Source organism: Salvelinus namaycush, chromosome 19, assembly GCF_016432855.1.
Source record: "Salvelinus namaycush isolate Seneca chromosome 19, SaNama_1.0, whole genome shotgun sequence".
Lineage (NCBI taxonomy): Eukaryota > Metazoa > Chordata > Actinopteri > Salmoniformes > Salmonidae > Salvelinus > Salvelinus namaycush.
Window position 1 is genome coordinate 18,025,418 of NC_052325.1, and position 27,340 is coordinate 18,052,757.

At 43.2% G+C, this 27,340-nt stretch overlaps 1 protein-coding gene across 1 annotated transcript in view; it reads left to right on the forward strand.

Moving 5' to 3' along the window:
• Positions 1–27,340, forward strand: part of ttn.1 (titin, tandem duplicate 1) — a 167,363-nt gene that overhangs the window by 130,219 nt on the left and 9,804 nt on the right. The window contains exons 181-213 of the mRNA XM_039014232.1: positions 6–3,995; positions 4,108–4,404; positions 4,533–5,120; positions 5,233–5,535; positions 5,642–5,938; positions 6,042–6,329; positions 6,459–6,758; positions 6,991–7,293; positions 7,401–7,538; positions 7,581–7,784; positions 7,910–9,676; positions 11,113–11,406; positions 11,535–11,819; positions 11,948–12,247; positions 13,739–14,172; positions 14,269–15,898; positions 16,014–16,316; positions 16,420–16,725; positions 16,809–17,099; positions 17,199–17,498; positions 17,671–17,976; positions 18,530–18,662; positions 18,834–19,003; positions 19,213–19,494; positions 19,611–20,204; positions 20,324–20,611; positions 20,719–21,018; positions 23,733–24,035; positions 24,751–25,053; positions 25,157–25,741; positions 25,846–26,148; positions 26,255–26,554; positions 26,695–27,270. Coding sequence (XP_038870160.1) covers positions 6–3,995; positions 4,108–4,404; positions 4,533–5,120; positions 5,233–5,535; positions 5,642–5,938; positions 6,042–6,329; positions 6,459–6,758; positions 6,991–7,293; positions 7,401–7,538; positions 7,581–7,784; positions 7,910–9,676; positions 11,113–11,406; positions 11,535–11,819; positions 11,948–12,247; positions 13,739–14,172; positions 14,269–15,898; positions 16,014–16,316; positions 16,420–16,725; positions 16,809–17,099; positions 17,199–17,498; positions 17,671–17,976; positions 18,530–18,662; positions 18,834–19,003; positions 19,213–19,494; positions 19,611–20,204; positions 20,324–20,611; positions 20,719–21,018; positions 23,733–24,035; positions 24,751–25,053; positions 25,157–25,741; positions 25,846–26,148; positions 26,255–26,554; positions 26,695–27,270 — 17,061 coding nt within the window. The remainder of the gene's footprint in view (positions 1–5; positions 3,996–4,107; positions 4,405–4,532; positions 5,121–5,232; positions 5,536–5,641; positions 5,939–6,041; positions 6,330–6,458; positions 6,759–6,990; positions 7,294–7,400; positions 7,539–7,580; positions 7,785–7,909; positions 9,677–11,112; positions 11,407–11,534; positions 11,820–11,947; positions 12,248–13,738; positions 14,173–14,268; positions 15,899–16,013; positions 16,317–16,419; positions 16,726–16,808; positions 17,100–17,198; positions 17,499–17,670; positions 17,977–18,529; positions 18,663–18,833; positions 19,004–19,212; positions 19,495–19,610; positions 20,205–20,323; positions 20,612–20,718; positions 21,019–23,732; positions 24,036–24,750; positions 25,054–25,156; positions 25,742–25,845; positions 26,149–26,254; positions 26,555–26,694; positions 27,271–27,340) is intronic.

Here is a 27,340-nt window from a genome sequence, read left to right on the forward strand (position 1 = left end):
GGAGTATGAATGGACCATTTGTACACCCCCAACTGGCATCCAAGCGACACACCTCACTATTAAGGACTTGAAGGCAGGACTAGAATACAAATTCCGTGTCTGTGCTATCAATTCAGAGGGAGTTGGTGAACCTGCAGATATCCATGGCACTGTGATTGCTGCAGAAAGAGTTGAGGCACCAGAGATTGAACTGGATGCCAACCTCAGGAAGGTTGTCTCTGTCCGTGCAGGTGGATCTCTGCGTCTGTTTGTCACAATCAGAGGAAGACCTGAACCTGAAGTTAAATGGGCAAAGTTGGACGGCGAGCTGACAGAACGTGTCATGATAGAATCCACAAGCTCATATACTATGCTTGTAATTGACAATGTAAACCGATTCGACAGTGGCAAATATACATTGAACCTTGAGAATAACACTGGTGAAAAATCTGCACTTATCAACGTCAGAGTGTTGGACACACCAAGTGCTCCACAGGCCTTTGCAGTCAAAGATATCAAAAAAGATTCTGTGAATCTTGTTTGGGAAACACCACTCACAGACGGTGGATCAAAAATAACCAATTACATTGTGGAGAAGCGAGAATCCACCAGAAAGGCTTACACTGCCGTGACAACTAACTGCTTATCTAATTCCTTCAAGATTGATGAGTTGCCAGAGGGATGCATTTTCTACTTCCGTGTATGTGCTGTAAATGAGTATGGCATTGGGTTGATGGCTGAAACCAAAAACCCAATTAAAGTTTCTGAAGTGCCTATGCCACCACGAAATGTCAGAGTTACAGATCTCACGAAAAACAGTGTATCACTTGCCTGGGAAAAGCCAGCTCATGATGGTGGAAGCAAAGTAATGTGCTACAACGTTGAGGTGCAAGGTAAGGATGACAAGGGTACCCAGAAGTGGAATACTTCATGCACAGTCAAAATCCTGGAAACAACTATTGCAAACCTAGTAGCAGGTGACGCATATTCATTCAGAGTCATTGCAATCAACGAGAAGGGAAAGAGTGTACCAAAGGAACTTGGTCTACCTGTGACAACAAAAGATATTGCTATTGAACCCTCAATTGAGGTGTTATTCAACACTTACAGTGTGAAGGCTGGAGGTGATCTTACAGTTGAAATCCCAGTTAGGGGCCGACCTAAACCTGTTATTGCATGGAAACATCATGGCCTTCCTTTGAAGCAAACAAGCTCATTGACAATTCTGAATACCAAGACCTCATCCAAAATTATTATAAAGGAGGCGGGCAGAGAACATGTCGGAAAATATGAAATCACTGCCGCAAACCCAGGTGGAATGAAAATAGCAGAGATTGGAATTATTGTCCTTGACAAACCTGGTCCACCAACTGCTATCAAACCAACTGCTGTAACTTCAGACAGTATTTCATTGTCATGGGCTCCACCAGAGTATGATGGTGGTTGCTGCATCAACAACTACATTGTAGAGAAAAGAGATACAAACGCAACAGATTGGCAAATGGTCTCAGCAAATGTTGCAACAACAGCAATTAAAGCCTCCCGATTGACAAAGGGTGCTGAATACCAGTTCCGTATCTATGCTGTAAATCGTTATGGAAAGAGTCAACATACAGATTCCCGTGGAATTACAGCCCAGTATAACTTCAAGCTACCTGGCCCACCATCGACTCCTAAAGTGGTACATGCAACCAAGATTTACATGCTTGTCACATGGAATGAGCCAGTCAACGACGGAGGCAGCACAGTTCTTGGATATCATTTGGAGCGAAAGGAGAGAACCAGTATCATCTGGAACAAGATGAATAGAGGTCTCATCAAAGATACAGAATACAAAGTGACTGGCATTGAAGAGGGCATGGGGTACGAATACCGCGTTTACGCTGAAAACATTGCTGGAATTGGAAAATGCAGCAAAGCATGTGAGGCTGTTTCTGCAAGAGATCCATGCGATCCCCCTGGCGAGCCAACAGTGACAGGTATCACAAGAACATCAGTATCCCTCGCTTGGACGAAGCCAGAGTACGATGGTGGAGCCAAGGTTACTGGTTACATTATTGAACGCAGAGATCTCCCAGAAGGCCGCTGGATGAGGTGTAACTTCACCAACGTGGTGGAAACGTACTATGACGTCACAGGCCTTACCAAGGACCAGCAGTATGACTTCCGTGTCATTGCAAAGAATGCTGCTGGATGCTTCAGTGACCCATCTTATTCCACTGGTTCAATCACAGTCAAGGATGATGTGGATCCACCACGTATCATGATGGACGTGAAGTACAGAGCTGTTGTCGTTGTGAAAGCAGGAGATGTTCTTAAAATCAATGCAGATATCGCTGGTCGTCCACTGCCAGTAACATCATGGAAAAAAGATGGCAAAGAGATCGAGCTCAGGGCCAGAATTCTGATTCTTGCAACAGATACCAGCACCTCAGTAATTGTGAAGGACTGCATAAGGCGTGATTCTGGACAATATACTTTAACTCTGCAAAATATTGCCGGAACAGTATCTACACCAGTGGACGTTGTGATCCTGGATAAGCCAGGACCTCCCGCTGGCCCCCTGGCGACTACAGGCATTACAGCTGAAGATGTCACCTTAGCATGGGGTCCTCCTCAAGAAGCAGGCGGTGCAGATATCACACACTACGTTGTTGAGAAACGTGAAACAAGCCGTCTTGCTTGGACAGTGGTGAATGCAGATCTGAACAGGACACATTTCAAGGTCACAAATCTCCTCAAGGGTAATGAATACATCTTCAGGGTCATGGCCGTCAATAAGTATGGACTTGGCGAGGCCCTTGAGAGTGAGGTCGTCAAAGTGGCTGATCCATTCACAAAACCATCTGCTCCCACAAATTGTGAGATCACGGAGGTATCCAGTGAGGAGATGAAACTTGTCTGGCAGAAACCTGTTTCAGATGGAGGCAGTGAAATTACTGGATATGTAATTGAAAGGCGCGACACGGCAGGTCTACTCTGGGTCCGTGTGAACAGAGAGCTTGTGACTGAATTGGCAACTATAGCAACTAAACTACGAAAAGGATATGAATATGTGTTCCGCGTGTTTGCTGAAAACGCTGCTGGTTTGAGTCCTCCAAGTGAAGCATGCCCATCGTTTAGGGCTGAAGATGAACAGGTCGAGCCAGACCCACCAAGTAAACCAAAGGTTGTTGATTCAACCAAGAGTTCAATCTCCATCATTTGGAACAAGCCACTAGAAGATGGTGGAGCTCCCATCCTTGGATACAGTGTGGAGTATAAGAAACTTAAGGACGAGGAATGGACAGTGGCCATTCAGAACATGAAGAGCATGGAGTTCACCGTCTCTGGACTTACAGCAGATGAAGAATATGAGTTTGCTGTTAAGGCAATAAACAAGATTGGTGAAAGCGAGCAAAGTCCAATTTCTGAGCCTATCGCAGCAATGGATAGAACTGTGGAGCCTATGTTTGATGTTGACATAGAAATGCGCAAGACATTGATTGTCAAGCATGGCAACTCATTCACTCTGACTGTACCTTATAAGGGAAAACCTGCACCATCAGTAGAATGGAGCAAGGAGGAAGTAGACCTCAAGGCAAGAGCAACCATTGAAACAAATCACAGCTGCACTTCACTAACAATTGAAACGGCAACAAGAAATGACTCTGGACAGTACACTGTAACATTAGAGAATGGCATTGGAGACCCAGTAACATTACCAATAGTTGTAAAGGTTCTTGACTCTCCTGGACCACCACTTAATGTAGTTGTTAAGGATGTCACCAAAGACACTGCTACCGTTACATGGGAAGCTCCAGAAAATGATGGAGGTGATGTTGTGAAGGCCTACCATGTTGAGAAACGTGAAGCCAGCAAAAAGGCATGGGTGTGTGTGACTAACAACTGCCACGCGTTGTCCTACAAAGTGGAAGATTTACAAGAGGGAGCCTTCTATTACTTCAGAGTCATGGGAGAAAACGAATTCGGAGTGGGTGTAGCTGCTATCCCCAAGAATGGAACAAAGATTACAGGTTTGACATTTCTTTACTTTGTGTATTATTTTGCTATCTGTTTGATACTTGCATGAAGAAATTACCCCATACAATCTTGATTGTTTATAACTTTTGTTCTTAATATTTGCAGAAAAACCAAGTCCACCTCAAAAGCTTGGGGCTATTGCGGTAACCAAGGACAGTGTTACAATCGGATGGATGAGACCAGAACACGATGGTGGAAGCAGAGTAACTCAGTACTTCATTGAAGCACTTGAGAAAGGACAACCCAAATGGTCGAAGGTTACTCTTGTGAACACAACTTCCTTCCAAATCAAAAACTTGAAGGAAAATGCTGAATACTTCTTCAGAGTTAGTGCTCAGAATCATGCTGGATTCGGCGAACCCAAAGAGATGATCGTTCCTGTTGTAGTGAAAGATCAACTGGGTAGGTTTTCAACTCACCTCTTCTAATTTTGAATTATATAAATATTGTCAGCATATCTGTCATGGCTAATAGTGTATATTAACTGATAATTAGCTAAATTGTATATGCTGTGACTGTTTGTTTTACAGAGGCCCCAGATTTTGACATGAAGAACTACCCCAGCAATACTGTCTATGTGAGATCAGGATCAAATCTGACCTTTGAGCTTCCTATGACCAGCAAACCTTTGGCAAAGGTTATTCTATCAAGAAACACTGTTATTCTGAAACCATCCAAGAGATTGGTCACTCAAGTTACTGCTGAAAGCCTGATCATCAAACTGAACGAGAGCATTGCAAGTGATGCTGGCAGATATGACATCATCGCCTCCAATACAAGTGGTATCACCAAGATGTTCATCAACATCGTTGTGTTGGATAGACCTGGTCCTCCAACTGGCCCTATTGAGGTTGGTGAAGTGACTGAATCCACAGTGGCTCTCAAATGGGCTCCTCCTGTGTATGATGGTGGCAGCCCAGTTACCAACTACGTTGTACTGAGACGTGAAACAAGCACACCTGCTTGGACTGAAGTGTCTTCTCAGGTTGCGAGAAGTGCCATAAAGGCCGGCAAGCTTACCAAAGGAGAGGAATATCAGTTCAGAATCAAGGCAGAGAATCGCTTTGGTATCAGTGACCACATTGACACCCCACCAATCACAGTGAAGCTTCCATACAGTAAGTGTCTCTATCATTTATTAGTATACCATCCATTCCCACTACCTTAATCACTATCTTCATTTGTCTTTGAATTAGACTGAAATTTACAGGATTACATTGTTTATTCTAGCATTCCCTGGCCCTCCATCAACACCATGGGTAACCATGGTTTCAAGAGAGAGCATTACAGTCAACTGGAACGAGCCTGTCACAGATGGAGGAAACACTGTCACAGGCTACCACCTGCAGATGAAAGAGAGAAGCAGTATTCTGTGGCAAAAGGTCAACAAAGTAGCAATCATTGGAACACAGCTGAGAGTAACAAACATCTGCCCTGGCCTCATCTACGAATTCAAGGTGACAGCAGAAAATGCAGCTGGTATTGGAAAAATCAGCAAAATATCAGAAGAGGTGCTCGCCATTGATAACTGCGGTAAATGTCTTATGGATTATTTTTGTTTTTTGGTCACTGAATTTGTTGTGGATGGTGTTGGTATTTTTCATCAACTGTTCTTGATCAATTTGATTTTCTATTTCAGAGCCCCCGGCAGCTGTAAGAGTCTCCGAGATCACAAAGAACTCCATCAGTCTGGCCTGGGTTAGGCCGCCTTATGATGGTGGCAGCAAGATCACTGGATACATGGTGGAGAGGAAGGACTGCCCAGATGGCAGATGGACAAGGGCCAACTTCACTAACGTGATTGAGATGAACTTCACAATGTCATGCTTGACCCAGAATGAATCCTATGAGTTCAGAGTTTACGCAAAGAACGCAATCGGTTCTATCAGCAATCCATCTGATGTCGTCGGTCCAATCACTTGTGTCGATTCATGTGGTGAGTTGAGCTCATTTTACTTTTCAATGGTTAAAGAAACTGTCATTTTCTTGATATTTGCTTTATTATTTTGTTGCTAATATTTTGTTTTTCTCATGTTCAGGTGCCCCTGCGATCGATCTTCCTCCAGAGTATTTAGATGTTGTGAAATACAAAGCCGGATCCATGGTTAAGATCAGAGTGGGAATTCTTGCCAAGCCTCTGCCAACAATTGAGTGGTACAAGGATGGAAAAGAAATGGTGTCAAGCACTACACTATCCATCGAGAGCACTACTGATTGCTCTAGTCTTCTCATCAAGGACGCAACTCGTAGCCACACTGGCACATATGAAATAAAGATCAAAAACGCTCTGGGTTCGGCATCTGCCACCATCAGGATAGAAGTTCTAGGTAAACATTTTTTACATGTCATTTAGCTTATGTCATCTAATTGTGTCATACTTTAATTTGCAACAGACATGTTGTTATGAGTTAAATAATGTATTATTAATGCACTCAATGTTTTCTCCTCTTCACCAGACAAACCTGGACCACCTCCTGGCTTGATTCAGTTTATGCTAGTCACAGCAGACAAGATCATTCTTAAGTGGGAGCCAATCACTGATGAGGGTGGTGCTAAGGTCAGCCATTATGTTGTGGAGAAACGTGAAACCAGCAGAGTGGTATGGTCTACCGTGTCTGAGAGACTAGAAGAGTGCTACATAGGTGTCATGAAGTTGGTACGAGGAAATGAGTACATTTTCCGTGTGAGGGGTGTCAACAAGTTCGGAAATGGAGAGCCCTTGGACTCTGAGCCTGTTATTGCCAAAAATTTATTTGGTAAGTATAAAACAAAACAGGACATAACATTGTGGTATACAAAGTAAAAAACACTATTTTGAAACACACAAACGGAAGTTGTATCTGATGGAATATAAAGCAGACATTCCCCAAAATGATCAACTTGACCTGCATATTAAGTCTTCTGTTATAAAAGACATAAAAGACAGTTACCCCTCTGTTTTTGGATTTACTTTTAGAACTTAACCGACTCTTTATATTATTTTCACAGTTACCCCAGGACAGCCTGCCACACCAGAGGTAACAACTATAACCAAATCAACAATGGTAGTTGTATGGGACAAACCAGGTGTGGATGGCGGTAGTCAAGTAACTGGCTACTACCTTGAGAGACGTGACAAGAAGAGCCTTCGCTGGATAAAGGTCTTGAAAGATCCGATTAACAACACCACTACGACTATCTTTAACCTAACAGAAGGCAATGAATATCAATACCGTGTGTGTGCCATCAACAAAGCCGGAGAGGGCCCCTTCTCAGATGTGTCTGACTACTACAAAGCAGCTGATCCAGTTGGTAAGCAAAAAAATGTAACATCCATCTAACTTATGTAATAAGTAAAAGTCATATCCTTTACTTCTCTATGAAAACTATATCTACATTATGTGAATTCTCTTTATTAGAACCACCATATGAACCTACCAAGCTCAAAGTGGTTGACTCAACCAAGACATCTATCACCCTTGGATGGGCCAAGCCAGAGTGGGACGGAGGCAGTGAGATCCTCAGCTACGTTGTTGAACAGCTGACGGACGTGGAGGGTCTACGACGCAAACCACCCAAAGAAGAATCATCTGAATCAGAAGGAGAAGAAGAGGAGGAAGAAGAAGCAGACAATGGAGAATGGATTGTAATCAGCCAGAAGGGAGAAGTGAGGACAGCAGAGTACGTTGTGTCCGGCCTAACACCAGATGTTGACTACTACTTCCGTGTATCTGCAGTCAACATCGCAGGGCGTGGAGAGGCCATTAAGATGAAAGAGCCCGTTCATGCTAAGGATATTCTGGGTAAGTTAACACACCTCATGGTTTCATTGCATCTACATTGACATTTTGTTTCATAAGATTTTGTCCCTTTTCCTAGTAGTGAAAAGGCAGTAAATAAAGTATGTATCTTTTAATGATTTTTACAGAGGAAGCTATCTTCGATCCAGATGTTGCCATGAGAACTCACTACATCGTAAAAGCCAAGCAGGATGTGGAGATCACAGTGCCCCTCAAGGGCAGACCTGCACCTAGTGCTACTTGGATGTTCGGAGACGAGAACATCGACAATAATAAAAAATATGAAATCCACCACACAGATACTACATCAACCCTTGTTATTCCAGAAGTCAGCCGTAATGACACTGGTAGGTACACTGTGAAGATTGAAAACGGTGTAGGAGAGCCAAAGTCAATGACACTGTCTGTGAAGGTTCAAGACTCACCAGCTGTCTGCACAAACCTGGTGTTGAAGGATGTCACTCGTGGTAAAGTAACCATGTGCTGGGAAGAACCTGAACTTGATGGTGGTGCTGATATTACCAATTACATCATTGAAAAGAGAGACTCATCCAAGAGATCCTACTCTAGTGTGACAACCAAATGCACAGAACAATTTTATACCATTGAAGATCTCTCAGAGAAAACATCCTTCTTCTTCCGTGTATCAGCAGAGAATGAATTTGGAATAAGTGATCCTTGCAGCACAGTTGAACCAGTAAAAGCTACAGAAACTCCTGGTCCAGTCAAAGAAGTTTCTATGAAGGATGCCTCAAAGACCTCTGTAACACTGCAGTGGGTGAAGCCTGATTATGATGGTGGAAGCATCATATCTGACTACGTCATTGAGAAGAGACTCAAGGGTGAAGAGGACTGGGCAGCTGCCGGCTGCAGCAAACAATGTGAACACAAAGTACCAAAACTCAAAGAAACCTCACAAATGAATTTCAGAGTTGCCGCCAGAAATGAAAAGGGGAAGGGTGACTTCACTGAAATTGGACCAATTGAAGTGAAGGACTTTGTCATCCCACCAGAGGCCAACCTGGATGAGTATCCAGGTGGGGAAATCAGTGTCCGTGTGGGCCATAATGTACACATTGAATTGCCCTATAAGGGTAAACCCAGACCTGCCACGTATTGGCTTAAGGACAATATGCCACTGAAGGAGAGCGAACTAGTACGCTTCAGGAAAACAGACAACAAAGTTGTTCTCATGATCAAGAATGTGAGACCAGAGCATGGTGGGAAATACACACTTACTCTTGATAACAGGGTGTACAGAAAATCCTTCAACGTTTTTGTCATAACTCGCGGACCACCATCAAAGCCTGTCGCACCCATCAACTTTGATGAGGTCAGAGCAGACAGTGTCACAATATCCTGGGAGGAGCCAAATGATTACGGAGGTGGAGAAATCACTTGCTACTCTGTAGAGAAGCGCGACACATCTCAGAATGACTGGAAGATGGCATGCTCTAGTGTCACTGACACAACATTCAAGGTGCCCAACTTGATCAAGGGAATAGGGTACCAGTTCAGAGTGCGTGCTGAGAATATATATGGAGTCAGTGAGCCGCTGGTGTCACCAAGCGTTGTCGCTAAACACCAGTTCAGGCCTGCAGGTCCACCAGGAAAGCCTGTTGTGTACAACGTCACCAACGACGGAATGACAATTCAGTGGGAGCTGCCCGTCTTCAATGGTGGCTGTCCAGTCAAGGGCTACCATGTTGAGAAGAAGGAGAAGAACAGTGTCATGTGGCAGAAGGTCAACACTGTGGCTATCCCTGGAACAGACTACAGAATCCTTGGCCTTATTGAAGGACTGGAATATCAATTCAGAGTCTACGCTCAGAATGATGCCGGATTCAGCCGCAAGAGTGACGAAAGCAACACCACCATGGCAGTTTCTCCAGTTGGTAAGTCCTTATTCAAATGGAAACTAATCATGGTTTTCTGTTAATAATGGTATACAGTAATCCCTCGTTTATCGCGGGGGTTACGTTCCGAAAATGACCCGCGATAAGTGAAATCCGCGAAATAGAAAACTTTTTTTTTTTTTTACAATTAGCAACTATTACATGTATACAAATACAGTGACTCACGTGTAGGCCGTTTAACTGCTCTTCAGACTGGGCCGCTGCATCCTGACTGCGCTCTGCAGTGTTCTCTTCTTCTGAAGCCCGCTGTGCAGGTGTGTTTGTTCGGGAGAAGAACATAGTGATAGGCAGCTGTTGTCGCTCTTTTTTCTTCTTTGCAAAAAGATCCTTGTACACCGACATGCCACCATCGATTACGTTGGAGAACTGTAATGAACGGCTCATCAAAGGGTCCCATTCCTCAGCTACTCGCTTAAGTTCAGTGGCCATTCGCACCATGGTTGCTAAGCGACCAAGCGTTAGTCCTTCCTCCTCATCTCTCGTGTCCTCTTCTCCCTCTTCTCTTTCATCGTCGCTTTGTGGCTTTGTCATTTCTGCCAGCTCTGCATCGGTCAGCGGCTGTGCGTCTCCATCAATCATCAATCATTAATGTAAATTTGCCAAGCTGTTTTATGTACGTACACATAACTGCACGAGACGACAAAATGATAGCACAATTCGTAGCATGTTTTGATACAAGAAGCGGGAGTGAGTTTTTAGCGAATCAGAATGCAGAGCACAATGCACCAAAAAAAAAAAAAAAATGCATTATGAAAATCCGCGAAATAGCGAATCCGCGATAAGTGAACCGCGAAGTGGCGAGGGATCACTGTACTGTTATTAATCCCCGGGCTGAACAAGGCAGTGAGTTTCAGGTCAGCAATGGGTGCAGCATACCTTTTCATTAAAGTGGCATTCAGCAGTAGAAACAATAACAAGCTGAGAGATGGGGCTGGAGAAATGTAACCACAATCAAATTCATAGATAGAGCTATAGATGCAACGACTGATCATCCATGATATCAAAATTATATGTTTAACCATGTTTTGAGGATAATTAGTGTTTGTTTACATTTTTTTACAAACATTGGAGTAAAACAAGCTTATATTTTAAGTTCTGGTGGGGAACATATTTTAGGTTCTGGTGGGGAACCTAGCATTTATATGTTATATTCTTCAAGAATCGATAGGTACAAATCTTTATTTTATAAGTCCAAAAATGGATGTAGCAACTGCTGTTTGTGACTTTAACGTACAGATTCTTACAATCAACACAATGATGGTATGAAATCCAATGCCTTTGAAAGTGCAAGTACCATGAATAGCTTATGTAATAGGGAAGTATAAACCAAGTGATATAAGCACGTTCCCAGACTTAGTCCATGTGTGATTCAAACATGTGAAAGTGAATGATAAAAAAATGTGTTCCTTTTTTAGATCCACCTGGTCAACCTGACTACACTGATGTGACCAGCAATTCTGTCGCCCTGAAATGGGACGCACCCAAACGTGATGGCGGCAGCAAGATTGTGGCTTACAATGTTGAAAAACGCCAAGGACAGGGCCGCTGGCTGAAGAGCAACTTCACTGATGTCCACGACACCCAGTTTACTGTCACTGGTCTTGCTTGCAATGAACGCTATGAGTTCAGAATTATTGCAAGAAATGCTATTGGCGTAGTGAGTCCCCCATCCAACTCATCTGGACACATCGTGGTCAGAGATGAAAGTGGTAAGGGAATACATGATATATTGAAATAAAAATAATACATTTGACATGATAATATGAATATGCAATATGTTTTGCTTTGAAATATACAAAACACTAATGATGTACATGTACACCTTTTGTCTTTCCAGCTTCTCCAAACATTGAGTTTGGCGCAGAGTATTTTGAGGGACTCACAATCAAGGCAGGAGACAATATGAGACTAAAAGTATCGATCACTGGACGACCACAGCCCAAGGTTGTGTGGTTCAGAGACGGCGTGCAAATCACCAAGTCGATGATGGACACCACCACAGTTGCTGGATCAAGCATGCTCTTTGTACGTGATGCTGACCGCAGTCACAAAGGAACTTACACAGTGGAAGCCACCAATAGCCAAGGAACCAAGAAGGAGGACATCATTGTCCAAGTCCATGGTTGGTTTCATTTTATTGTCACAACATTCAAATAGCACTGTGATTTATCTTGTTTGACATCATTGTAGATAGTGAATCAGTCTTGTACTGTACATGTCAAATGTTAATGATTCTCTATTCTAATCTAGATACTCCTGGAGAGCCGGTGGGACCTATCATTTTCAGTGATATCGCTGAAGGAAAAGTGACCCTCACATGGAATCCACCGGAGAACGACGGCTGCTCTGACATCTCTCACTACATTGTTGAGAAGCGTGAGACCTCTAAGATCTCATGGGCACTTGTCTCGGATTGCTGTAAAGAAACAGTATACCACGCCACCAAGCTGATGAAGACCAATGAGTACCAGTTCCGTGTTTCTGCTGTCAACAGGTTTGGTACCGGCCGACCATTGGATTCAAGTCCCATCATTGCACAAATGCAATATAGTAAGTCCAAGGGCTCAATAGCTTCAATAGCATTCACACTGATATAGGGGCTAGGCGTAATGTAAATTGCATTATGGCTGAGCATGGACATGCCAAACATTGTCAATAAACTAGATTAAATTAATTATGCTCTTTGTAGATGAATCAGGCCTAAAAAGAGAACAAATAATTATAATCAAATTCTAAATAAAACGAAACAACAACTTGTTTTAAATACGCTATGTCACACTTACAGCCATCATAATTTCTCCTCGTGGGCATAAAATAATAAAACAACGCACATTCCAACTTTTCACAGTAGCTGGACAAAGATCCAATATAAATAGAAAGGGAGAATGTCCACTCACACTTATACTGCTCCCAAATAGGCCTATATTTTATGAACATAATCAGAACCATCTTACAGATCAGATCGCATTCACACATCTCAAGAAGTTGCATTGCAAGTGTGCCAAGGACGTTATTACCATAAAACCAGGAAGATGAATCAGTTTGGTTGTAATAAAATGTAACAAAAATAAATGTCATTATATCATAAAACCGCCAGGATAAAAAAGACACACATTGCTGTTGAACCAGCCTTTGTTATAGTAGGCCTAAGTGAGTTTTGAACATATGATACGGAAAACAAGCAATTTTTACAGATTACAGGTAACTTCTAAATATGAGGTTCACCAGTATTCACAGAGGCTCTCATCTCTCATTTCATGATGGGCATGGACACATAGCCTACATCATGGAGGGGGTTTTAAGCACGTCCAAAATAATCTCGGCCTGCCTACAATGCATAGATAAAAAGGGAATGTCAGCTCACTGTTTAACTCCTCTCAAACTTTATATTTTAATAAAGCTTTGGTGATTAAGATTTATTTCCAAGCGGTATCAGGAGCCAAACCCTTTATCCACAGTCTTGACTACTTCATTCTTGCATTGGGCAGATAAAAAAGCCTTAATTGAGAGGAGAGACTATGCTCAAATAAAACAAAATGGGAAAAAACATGTTTTTTATGTTTCTAAATACAAAGTATACAGGCACCAAAAGCACATTAGGCTACTCTTGTTCCATGCGCATGTGGGCAGTGTGTGTCATGGCTGGATAGGCTGTGTTTCCGCTGTCAAAATTCATGCCATAACCAACTGCATTACTGCTACAATAAGCTTTTGGTTGGTCTTTAAATAGCCTTATCAGTGCTGCCTGAAATTAGCACTTTGGATCATGTTTTTAAGGACACACCTCTAATATTTTCAGCCTGCCCCTCTGAGCGCAAGGGAGCTGATATAAAATAGGTAAATTGCTGAACCTGGCGTTGGGCTTGGAAAATGCCAGTGCGCCAGTTTTTACATGACAAAATTGCAAACTAACATGCGTTTGATACTAGCGCCGCTTCAATGCCAGCCGAAAATAGAGCCCCAAGTCTGAATATGATTTTGGAATTTAACAGCTCACTTTACCAAAATGTCTTTATATTTTTTTACCCCCTTTTCCTACAGCTACTCCTGATGCACCTGGCACACCTGATTCCACTGCAGTTTCTGGAGACAGTATCACACTGGCATGGGAAGCACCCACATCTGATGGAGGAAATCCTATTCAGTACTACATTGTTGAAAAACGTGAGAAGAAGACTGTCCGCTGGGACAAGGTGAGGTCAAAGAAGCCCATTGTGGAGCCTGCTCACCGGGTGGATCATCTCACTGAAGATATGGAGTATGAGTTCCGTGTGATGGCAGTAAACAACGCCGGTATCGGAGCACCGAGTAACATCTCAATGGCCATTAAAGCCAGCGAGCCAAAAGATATTGCATGCGCTTCATCTGTGGTTCATGTAACCGACTCTACAGATACAACTATCAGTTTGGAATGGACCAAGCCTAAAGATGATGGTGGCAGTCCCATCCATGGATACGTCATTGAGTTGCACAAGGTATCTGAGGGAGAACTAAAAGAAATACTAGCTAAACCTAAGAAGGTGGTAGACAGCTCAGAAGAGGAGGAGGAGGAGGAGGAAGAGAAAGAAGAGGATACCAGAGAATGGATCAGAATCAATGAGGATCTGGTCAATGATACAAAATACGTTGCAACTGGTTTGGAAACTGGTTCATACTACCTGCTTCGTGTTTCTGCCCAGAATAGTATTGGAAAGGGAGAGGAGCAAGAGATTCCTGAGCCAGTACAGGCTGTGGACAGACACGTAAAACCTGACGTTGATATTGACGCTACCTTCAAACATACACACATTGTGAAGAAGGGAGGCACCGTCTGTCTCCGTATCGCCTACAAAGGAAAACCAACTCCTTCAGTTAAATGGAGTAAAGAAGATGAAGAAGAACTTGGTGTCATGACAGATATTACTACTACAGAGACCTACACTGCTCTAACGATAGAAAAGTGTACCAGATACGATTCTGGAAGATACACTCTTACTCTGGAGAACAGCAGTGGCGTAAGGGAAGTTGATTTCATTGTAAAGGTATTGGATACACCTGGACTTCCAGGACCTATTGCCTTTGCAGAAGTGTCCAGAGGAGCACTGACACTGGTTTGGGAACCTCCAGCTAATGAAGGTGGAGCTCGCGTTCAACATTACATTGTAGAGAGGCGCGAGGCAAGTCGTCGTACCTGGAACCAATCCGGTGGCAAGGTCACTGCGCTATCCTTACATATCCAGGATCTTCTGGAAGGTGTTCCCTACTTTTTCAGAGTCTCAGGAGAGAACCAGTACGGTATTGGTGAACCTTTTGAGACGATAGATCCCATTATTGCTACTGCAGAGCCTTCTTCACCAATGAGATTGGATGTTGTGGACGTCACAGACACTACAGCAACACTCTCCTGGGTCAAACCCGAGCACGACGGTGGTAGTCGTATCACAGGCTACATCATTGAGCATAAGGCAAAGACCACAGATAAATGGGTCGTTGGTGGTGAGACCAAGAACGAGAGCATCACTCTAGAATTATGTAGGACTGCAGAGTATGAGTTCCGCGTTAAGGCAAAGAACGATGCAGGCAACAGCTTACCAAGAGAAGCACTATCCTCAGTGGTAATCAAAGAGCCACAGATTGAACCAACTGCAGATCTCAGTGAAATATCTAACCAGGAGGTCATCTGTAAAGTGGGTAATACCTTCACCATCGATGTGCCCATCACTGGTAGACCAGCACCGAAGGTAATCTGGAAACTGGAGGAGATGAGGCTGAAAGACACTGAAAGGGTTGCAATCAAGACTGTCAAAGACAGAACAACCCTGTCTGTCAGAGACGCCATGAGGGGCGATGGTGGCAGATACTTCCTCAGTCTGGAAAATTCTGCTGGATCCAAGACGTTCTTCGTTACTGTCAATGTCATTGGAAGACCTGGTCCCCCCGTTGGACCCGTTGAAGTTTCATCCATAACATCAGAATCATGTGAGATTGCTTGGGAAGCACCAGAGGATGACGGTGGAACAGATATCACCAACTACATCGTTGAGAAGCGTGAATCTGGCTCCACTGCCTGGACACTCATCAACTCCAGTGTGAAACGCACCAACCTCAGTGTGGGACATCTGACAAAGTACATGCAATACACCTTCCGCGTCAGTGCTGAGAACAGATTTGGCACAAGCAAATCAACTGAATCTGAGACCATTGTCGCTGAGAATCCATTCGGTGAGTATAAGTTAAGAGAAATCTATGCTTCACATGTTTCCTTTTTTCACACGTTAATTGTTAAGAGTGAAAAGTATCAACTGAAATTGAGTGATATTGTTTGTGTTGATAATAGGTCCTGCTGGTGCACCAACCAGACCTTCTGTATACAACGTGGCTTCCACCACCTGCCACATTCGCTGGGAGGAGCCATACCACGATGGCGGCAGCAAGGTGACTGGATACTGGATTGAAAAGAAAGAACGAAACAACATCCTTTGGGTGAGGGAGAACAAGATCCCATGCTTTGAATGTGACTACAGAGTAGAGGGACTTATTGAAGGCCTTTCGTACCAGTTCCGTGTCTTTGCAATGAACAGTGGTGGCCTCGGCAAAGCTAGCGAGGCATCCAAGCCTATGGTGGCTCAAAATCCAGTTGGTGAGTTCTGATTTCCCCAAAAAACTTTGGGATACTATTACATGTCTATAATACATGTGTTTAAGGAAAGCATAATCGTGATTCCTATTAATCTTGTGTCTAGATCCTCCTGGTAGACCAGAAGTAACTGAGGTGGGCAGATCTACAGTGTCCATCAAATGGTCTACACCACTTGACGATGGTGGCTTCCCAATTGTGGGTTACATTGTTGAGCGCAAGCCATACACCATCACTGGCGAAGGTCGCTGGCTGAAGTGTAACTACACCAATGTCACAGAAAATAACTTCTCGATCACTGCACTTGGTGAAGGAGAGGTCTACGAGTTCCGAGTCATTGCCAAGAACTCCAACCAAGTTTTCAGTATGCCTTCAGAGTCAACCGGCGCAGTCACATGCAAAGCAGAATACAGTAAGATATATACTTTTAAATACATTGACTTTAAATTATATGATCATTTATTAAGTCGGATTCTTTCTCTTTTCTTTTCGTAGCTCCTCCAAAGGCAGACCTCGACAGCAAACTTCTGGTTGACACGGTTACAATCAGAGCCGGCTCAGACCTTGTTCTGGATGCTGCTGTTGGTGGTAAACCTGACCCCAAAGTGTTCTGGGCCAAGGGAGATAAGGAACTGGAGCTGTGTGAGAAGTACTCCCTGCAGTACACCAGCACACGTGCCATGGCCATTATCAAATTCTGTGACAGAGATGATACCGGGAAGTACGTTCTCACTGTAAAGAACGCCAGTGGCATCAAGTCAGCCGAAGTTAACGTGCAAGTACTTGGTAAGTGTAAAAAAAGTAAATAAAGAAATTAAATGACAAAGTTTGAAACAAATGGGGCTTACCTTGATCTCATACCATAAATTAATGTGTTCCTTTCAGATACACCTGGTGCTCCTGACGGCAAAATCACCATCAGCCATATTTCTGAAGAGAAATGCACTGTGTCTTGGAAACCCTCTCTGGAGAGTGGTGGTGACCCAGTGACACATTACATTGTTGAGAGACGCGACACCAACAGACTCAACTGGGTGATCATGGAAGCTGAGTGCAAGGAACACACCTGTGAGATCACTAGACTGTTCAAGAACACTGAGTACCTCTTCCGCGTGAGAGGTGTCAACAAGTATGGATCCGGCGTTCCACTGCAATCTGGTCCTATCATCGCCAGAAACATGTTCAGTAAGTAGAACATCTTCCATCTTTCATATTATCTTACAACATGATATTTTATTGCTTTCTATTGCTTTCTATCTCAATATGCTCTCCTGAATAAATAAAGGATAAATAAATACAAATAAATGATTGAGATTGAGATGATAATCTAACAATAAATTATTCTGTCATATTACAGCTGTCCCATCTGCTCCTGGCACACCAGAGATTCTTGCTGTAGGAAAAGATTTTGCTAGCATTGAATGGCTAAAACCAGAGAGCGACGGTGGCAGTCCTATAACTGGCTATCTGATTGAGAAACATGAAAAGAAGAGTGCCAGATGGATCAAGGTGAACAGAGATGCCACACTTATGGACACAAGCTTCAAGATAACTGGCCTCGTGGAGGGCAACATCTACCAGTTCCGTGTATCAGCTGTCAACAAGGCTGGTGAGAGTGAACCCAGTGAGCTGTCTCTCTATGCTGTCTGCAGAACACCAACAAGTAAGTGTCCTACAATTCATCTATTGCACAATATTCTATGTTACCAGTACACTGTTAAAGAAGTTAAACTAAGTTAATTTAATACTGTTAAGTTACTGACTGTTGTCCTGTTGTTGTGTTTCTTGTTCTTGTCTTTTTCTTTCTCTCATTGGCACATCGGGTGGGTGGTTGTTTGGTTGGGTTGGACTGGCTCCGAAGGGGTGAAGATTGGGGGGTCTTGGATGGTTGTGGGGCGGTTTCCGAGAGGGGGTAGGGTGTGGGCTCTTGGATGGTTGGAGTCGGCAGGTGTCCTGGCAGTTTGGAGCATTGGGCCAGTGGCCGAGAGGTCACTGGTTTGGGTCCCAGAGTCGGCTGGGTGGGGGATCTGCCAATGTGCCCTTGAGCAGGGCGCTTGACCCTGATTGCGCTTGTGGGTCTCTCTGGATGGGAGTGTTTGTTCAATGACTGGAATGTAATGTAAATGTTGAGTGGCTTTACTACAGGTGGATTGTATGTAAAAAAAAAAAAAAAAAAAAAAGTGAGTTACTGACTGTTAATATTGTATGTCCCTCAGGTACTCCTCCACCTCCCACAATTCCACGTATTATCGATACTACCAAGGACAGTGTCAGCCTTGCTTGGACCAGACCCTTGGAGGACGGAGGTTCTGATATAATCGGATACGTTCTGGAGATGCAAGAACAGGAGGAGGGAGCTGAGAAGCCGCCTGAGCCAAAACCTGAGAAGGTACCTGAGAAAGTAGTTTCGAAGGGAGCCAGTCTAGGAGCCAAGAAAACAGTTGTGTTTGTGGAGGAAGAGTCGGAGGAGGAGGAGGAGGAGGAAGGCGATGAGGAAGAGGAGGAGGAGGAAGAGGAAGGTACAGGTGTGTGGGTTAAGGCCCATGAGAAGAACCTGAGACTCACAGAACACGTTGTGACTGGCCTTACAACTGGCAAGATGTACCGCTTCAGAGTGGCTGCAGTTAACTTCAATGGAGTCGGTGAATTTAGTAGATCCTGCGCAGCAGTCGAGGTTATCGAGAAAATTGGTGAGTTAGGATCACTAGCCTAGCCTAAGGAATAGGAATGATTCAGCATTACAACCGTAGAACTTGAATCCATGAACCATGAGTTAAAAATTCCTCCCACAAACAAACAAACACAATTGTAGCCTACACATTGTGATTTTTCCTTCATTCGTTTTGATTCAGTTTGATAGTTTCCCGTGAAATTAATAATTGCCTATCTTTTAACCCAGAAACTCCTGATATTGAGCTTCATGATGATATGACCAAGACCATCTGCCTGAGAGCCGGAGGTTCTCTTCGTCTCTTTGCCACAGTCATTGGACGACCAATCCCTGCAGTTACCTGGAGCAAACCTGGTGTCGACCTCAACAACCGTGGCTTCATTGAAGTCACTAAAACTTCCACACAAATCATTATTGACAAAGTGCACCGCTATGATGCTGGCAAATATACCATTGAGGCAAAGAATGAATCTGGCGAAAAGACAGCTACCATTATTGTCAAGGTCTATGGTAAGATTTGATGATGTTATGTACATTTTTTGAATATAAGTCTTTACCCAGTTGTTATAGAATACTGTCATAGGTATATATATGTTTTTAACCTTAAATGTGCTTCCTCTTTTCAGATACTCCTGGTCCAACTGGCCCAATTAAGATCAAGGAACTTGAGAAGGACTCCATTACCATTGCATGGGATCCTCCTACTGTTGATGGTGGAGCACCAGTGAATAATTACATCATTGAGAGACGCGAAGCATCAATGAGAGCTTACAAGACTGTGACATCCAAATGCAGCAAGACATCATACAAAATCGACGGACTCTTCGAGGGAATGCTGTATTACTTCAGAGTCCTCCCAGAAAACCTGTACGGTGTGGGAGAGCCATGTGAAACCCCTGATGTAATTTTGGTGTGCGAGGTGCCTTTGCCCCCTGCGACACTGGAGGTTGTGGATATCACCAAGACCACAGTAACACTTGGATGGGAAAAACCAGAGCATGACGGTGGAAGCAGACTCACAGGCTACATCATTGAAGCTTGTAAATTTGGCACAGACAAATGGATGAAGGTGACAACAGTGAAGACAACTGACTTTGAGTTTACTATGACTTCTTTGACTGAGAAAGATCAGTTTATGTTCAGAGTCAGAGCTGTTAACAGCAGGGGAGCCAGTGCACCAAAGGAGCTTGTTGCAGCCGTAACAGTCCAAGAACAAAGAGGTTTGAAATGTGTAATCTTCATAAATGCTTCATATATATATATAATCTATATATCTAATTGAACTAACCTATCAACTATTCAAGCACATTTTTACATAACATATCTTTCTGTTTTACAGTTCTGCCAAAGGTTGATCTGTCTAGTATCCCACAGAAGTTTGTCAATGTGTTGGCTGGTAAACCACTTGAGCTGCACTTGCCAATAGTCGGTAGACCCCCACCAGTTTGCTCATGGTACTTCAGTGGTCAGAAGCTGAAGATCACTCAGCGTACGAAGATTCAGACCACTGGAAAGTTCTCTAAGCTAACCGTGCTTGATACTTCCATCGACGACAGCGGTAACTACACTCTTGAAGTGAAGAACGTCACAGGAGAGACATCTGAGATCATTAAAGTGATCATTCTTGGTATGTAACTTCTATCATAACACGTCTTCATCATAACACGTCTTCACGTACAGTAAGTTATGAATATAAGACAATGACAGTACCTTTCCTTTGTTTTTTTTCTTCAGACAAACCTGATGAGCCTAAAGGACCAGTCAGGTTTGATGGGGTTGATGCCACCTCAGTGACCATCAGCTGGGATCCTCCAGAGAGAAACGGAGGTGCCCCTGTCAGCGGCTATGTTGTTGAGCAGCGTGAAGCCCACCGTCCTGGATGGCTGCCAGTATCTGACTCAGTCAGTAGACCAACATTCACCTTCGTCAAACTGACAGAAGGAGATGAATACATGTTCCGTGCCGCAGCAGTCAATCGCTACGGTGTTGGTAACTGGCTGCAGTCTGAAGTTGTGATGTGCAAGAGCGCAACAAGTAAGACATGTTTTATACTATATCATGTAGCATACTTGAGTCGTTGCTCTTTATTTTAAAAAACAGAAGCAAACAGGAATGAATATCCTGGGCTCTATTTTAACAAACCTAAAGCAATGGTAAATTTAAGCACATGCGGTCGAGCTATAGGTTCAGGGGTGTGTCAGAAATATTTTTTCTATTTTCACTATCACAATTATCAGCACACTTATTGGCTTTGGAGTGAAAGGGCTAGGTTTTGATGAATAAACAAGTTGTGGGTGTGTCGAGGCTAGGCCTCTCACTGGCCAATCAGAACTTGCTCCATGGTGCGTTATGGCTGAGCATGGACATGCCAAACAGGCTGTATCACAACCGGCTGTGATTGGGAATCCCATAGGGCTGCGCACAATTGGCCCAGCGTCGTCTGGGTTTGGCCGGGGTAGGCCGTCATTGTAAATAAGAATTTGTTCTTAACTGACTTGCCTAGTTAAATAAAGGTTCAAATAAAATAAATAAAATAAAAATACAACGGCAAGATATAAAAAAGACGCATTGCTGTTGAAACAGCCTTCGTTATAGTAGGCCATGGGTTTTGAATACATTAAATGGAAAACAAGCAATTTTCACTGATAACTTCTAAATACATTGGTATTCACAGATCTCATCTCTCGTTTCATGGTGGGCATGGACACGTAGCCTACATCATGGAGGGGTTTTACGCACGTCCAAAACAGGACTTGCATGGATAAAATAATGTGGACCTGCCTACAATGCATAGAAGAAATGGAATGTCAGCTCACTGTTTTACTCCTCTCAAACTTGATATTTTAATAAAGCTTTGGTGATTAAGATGTATTTCTAAGCAGGAGCTAAAAAAATCCTCTCAGGAGCGAAAACCTTTATCAATGGGCTTGACTACTTTTGCATTGGGCAGACAAAAAAAGGGGAGGTCATGCTTGATTTTTTAATTAAATAAAACAAAATGGAAAAAAACATTATTTTATTATACCTTTATTTCAACAAGGAACACAGACTGAGACCAAGGTCTCTTTTACAGCTGGCCCCTGCGTATACATGTTTACACATACAGTTTAGGTACAATGATTAGGAAACTACACAAAACGATCACGGATAACACAAACAAATACAGCAGCAGATTATTACATTTACACATAGGTTATTCCCCTAACAGCACAAGAACTTGCATTACCCAAAACAGTTACAAGCAATACAAAAATAAAATCCTCCAATAAATATTTAAAATGGGCAAGGGGGACAAGAGTCTCAAGTTTAAGTTTAGTCTGCAGGCTATTCCAGAGGCAAGGAGCGTTACAGGAAAAGGCAGCCATACCCAACTCTATGGAAATCGCATGGGCCTCAAGTGTAATCCATGTTGAGACCTGGTTTTAGGAATTATAATTCTAATATTGATGAGTGATGATAAATAAGAAGGTAGCTTATTCAGAAGTGCTTTATAGACAAACACGAGAGCATGTTGTTCTCGTCTCATGGACAGCGAAGTCCAACCCACATTTTGATATAAAACACAGTGGTGAGTTCTGTAGCTAGCACCCATAATAAACCTAAGTGTGCAATGATAAGTAGCATCCAGCGATTTAAGTGTTGATGCCGTAGCATGCATGTAGATAATATCCCCATAATCTATAACAGACATAAGTAGCTTGCACAATTTGTCTTCTATTTGTAGAGGACATACATGTCCTGTTTCTATAGAAGAAGCCTAACTTGATTTTTAGCCGTTTACAAAGTTCGTCAATATGCATTTTAAAAGACAGTTTATCATCCAACCATAGCCCTAAGTATTTATATGCAGAGACATGATTAATTCGAGAACCATCTAAGCGCGTAAGTGCAAGTGTATTTTCAACCAACGTTTTGAACCTATTAAAAATCATAAAATGTGTTTTCTTTGTATTTAAAACAAGTTTCAGCTGTATTAAAGACCCTTGTAATATCTTAAAATCTGTCTCCAATAGTGATAATGCTTGGTCAGCCGTTGAAGCGATAGAGTACATGACAGTGTCATCAGCATATAAATTAATTTGACACTTTCTTATCTCATCACCGATATTGTTTATGTAGAAAGTGAACAGTAATGGACCGAGTATAGAGCCTTGTGGGACCCCTTTAACCAACTCCAATGGCTCCGACTGGATGCCATCGACTCTAACAGCCTGACTTCTATCCTTTAGATAGTCATGAAACCAATGACAGGCATCCAATCCCAGTCCTATTGACGACAGCTTACCCAAAAGTATTGCATGGTCTACATGTTTTTTATGTTTCTAAATACAAAGTATACAGGCACCAAAAGCACATTAGGCTACTCTTGTTCCATGTGCATACGGGCAGTGTGCAATACGACTGGATAGGCTGCGTTTCCGCTGCCAAAATTCATATCATAGCGAACTATGTTACCGCTAAAACCAGCTTTTGGTTGGTCTTAAATATCCTTATCAGCACTGCCTGAAATGAGCACTTTGGATCATGTTTTTAAGGACACACCTCTAATATTTCCACCCTGTCCATCTGAGCGCAAGCGAGCTGATATAAGACAGGTAAATTGCCGGGATTGGGGTTATGGCTGGAAAATGCCAGTGGGCCATTTTTTACATGGCGAAATTGCAAACTAACTTGCCTTTGACCCTATCGCCGCCTTAACGCCAGCCGAAAATAGTGCCCCCTATGTATCTTGTTTTTTTTGTTTACAGACATCCCTGGACCTCCAGGCAGACCAGCAGTATTTGACATGTCTCGTGATGGCATGACCATTGCATGGCTGGAACCAGAGGATGATGGTGGATCTGAGGTGTCTGGATACATCATTGAGCGCAAGGAGGTCAGATCTGACAGATGGGTGCGTTCTAACAAGAACCCAGTCACCATGACCAGATACAGATCAACAGGTCTGATAGAAGGCCTTGAGTATGAACATAGAGTAACGGCAATCAACGCTAGAGGTGTTGGCAAACCAAGTGTTGTCTCCTTAACAGCAGTGGCAACTGATCCCGTTGGTAAGTACTCTTTATTGGATTTAATTCCATTAAATCACTGTTTGTATCATTTGTTGAATTTAATTGCATATACTTAGGATAAATATTAGATAAAGACATTAAATACACTCAGTATACAAAACATTAAGAACACCTGCTCTTTCCATGACATAGACTGATCAGGTGAATACAGGTGAAAGCTATGACCCCTTATTGATGTCACTTGTTAAATCCACTTCAATCAATGTAGATGAAGGGGAGGAGACAGGTTAAAGAATGATTTTTAAACCTTGAGACAATTGAGACATGGATTGTGTATGTGTGCCATTTAGAGGGTGAAAGGGCAAGACAAAAGATTTAAGTGCCTTTGAACGGGGTATGGTAGTAGGTGCCAGGGATACTGGTTTGTGTCAAGAACTGCAACGTTGCTGGGTTTTTCACACTCAACAGTTTTCCGTGTCTATCAAGAATGGTCCACCACCAAAAGGACATCCAGCCAACTTGACACAATTGTGGGCAGCATTGGAGTCAACATTGGTCAGCATCCCTCTGGAGCATTTTAGAGTACATGCCCTGACGAATTGTCATAGGTATATGGGTTCTGAGAGCAAAAGGGGGGTTGCAACTCAATATTAGGAAGGTGTTCCTAATGTTTGATATACTCAGTATATTTTACATAATTGGAGATTGAGATAGATAGAGACAAGGATATTCATTTATTGGTTCACCCTCGCAGATCCACCTGGCTCCCCCCAGAACCCAAGAGTCACAGACACCACAAAATCATCAGTGTCCCTGGCCTGGAGTCCTCCTGATGAGGAAGGTGGATGTAAGGTCTCAGGTTATCTGATTGAGATGCAGAAAGCAGGCTCAGTCACCTGGATCAAATGTAACACAACACCTTCTCTGATCTGTGAATACACACTCACCAAAATGCCGCAAGGAGAGGAGTTCAAGTTCCGTGTGATGGCTTGCAATGCCGGTGGACCCGGAGAACCCGCTGAGGTCCCTGGAACAGTCACTGTGACGGAAATGCTTGGTAAAGTCGTCTACAAAAACACTGCCATTTCCAAAGCTTACTTTCTGGTTCCGTGACAAAGAATTAATTGCATTTCTAACCATTTCACCATTCTGAATTTCAGAAAAACCTGATCATGAGCTGGAAGCCAAGTACAAGGATGTCTTTGTTGTCAGATATGGCAGTGTTGTCAAACTCTCAGTGCCCATCAAGGGTAAACCAGTTCCTACATGCAAGTGGACAAAGGAAGGCGCTGACGTGCCTGAGAGAGCAATGATCGCTTCCAATGACGACTGCACTGAGCTGGTAATCAAGGGTGCAGTAAGAGACGACTCTGGCACTTATGACCTACTGCTTGAGAACAAGTGTGGCAAGAAGAGCGTTCACATCAAGGTGAAGGTTATTGGCCGTCCAACTGCTCCAGAGGGACCACTTGGATACGAAGACGTTCAGGCACAATCTGTTAAGTTGACATGGAAGGTTCCTTCAGATGATGGTGGCTCTGAAATCCTTGGATACATTGTTGAGAGACAGCAGGTTCCCAAGACAGCCTGGTACACTGTAGAAACCAGGGTGGTGGACACATCTTTCCTTGTGAAGGGACTCGAGGAGGGACAAGAGTATCACTTCAAGGTGACAGCTGAAAACACATTCGGTATCAGTGGATCGCTGAAGTCAACAGAACCCCTCATACCGAAGACTCCTCTCTGTAAGTATTACTTCATTGATTCCTCTTTGAACAGTCATTACATGAGTCTGCAAAGTATAAATATATACTAGTCTAAAACATGCTTTTTTCTCTCATTAAAACAGGTCCCCCAGAGACATCAAGCATCCCACCAGAGGTTATGGATGTCACTAAGAGCTCTGCCTCTCTGTCTTGGTCAAGACCTAAGGATGACGGTGGCTCTGCCATTACCGGATACTATGTTGAGTACAAAGCAGTATCCTCTGAGACATGGGTTCGTCATGAGAAGAAGGTCGTTTCAACCCAGTTTACCATCCCTGGACTCACTGCTGATGCTGAATACCAGTTCCGTGTTATTGCTCAAAATGATATTGGAGACAGTGAACCAGGACCTGCATCCGAACCAGTCACATGCAAAGATCCATTTGGTGAGTTAGGAATTTAGATAACCATGTCTAATGTTACGTCATGATTGATGACATGGATATACATTGAACTACTACGTTTTTACATTTGCCCTGCTCTGTCTCCCAGACAAACCAAGCCAACCAGGCGAGATTGACACAGTAACTGTCACAAAGGACGCAGTCGCCATCAAGTGGGCGGCGCCAGAATGCGATGGTGGAAAGGAGGTCCTTGGTTACTGGGTTGAATACAGGAAGTCTGCAGAGGCTACCTGGAAGAAATGCAACAAGACACGCACCAAGGAGAAAAAGTTCACCATAACTGGTCTGGCCGAAGCCACTGAGTATGAGTTCAGAGTGATGGCTGAGAATGAGACCGGAATCAGCAGACCACGCAGAACAGCCACATGCATCAAGACCAAACTGAGCGGTAAGTGACTGAAGCAATTCATTATTTCACAATTGTATGGATGAACACTACATTGCCTTTAATTATTACTAGTTTATAATACCTTGCGAAAGTAAGGTGATACAATTCAAATAATGATTTAACTGTTGTTTTTCCAACAGCTGGAACTCAACCAAGCCTGAGGAAAGAAATGGATGAAGTTACGACTAAATTATACCAACCAGGAATTATGAAATGCCAGATTATTGGTAGACCTCTTCCCGATATCAAATGGTATAAATCTGGCAAGGAGATAATCGAGTCTCGTAAATATGAGATGAGCTCTGATGGCCGTAACCATTCACTGACCATTATGACAGACCAACAAGAGGATGAAGGAGAATACACATGCAAGGCTATCAATGATGCAGGTGAAGCAGAAACCAGTGGCATTCTCGTTTTGGAAGCTGCTCCACAGTTCAATCCTGACTTCCCATTGAAGAATACCTACTATGCTGAAAGCGGCACTACTCTGCGTCTACATGTTGCCTATATTGGACGCCCTGAGCCTAAGATCATGTGGCTTTATGGAGCTACAACTGTGGTAGCTTCTGAGAATATCAGCATTGAAAACACAGAGCATTACACTCACCTGGTGATCAAGAATGTGCAACGCAGGGTACATGGAGGAAAATACAGAGTCAGACTGCACAATCACTTTGGCAGAGCTGATACTCTCATCAACGTTGAAATCCAAGGTGCTTTTACATTGAATTAGCACAAATCTACCAATTGTTTACGATCTACAATGTCTTTTACAATGTGACT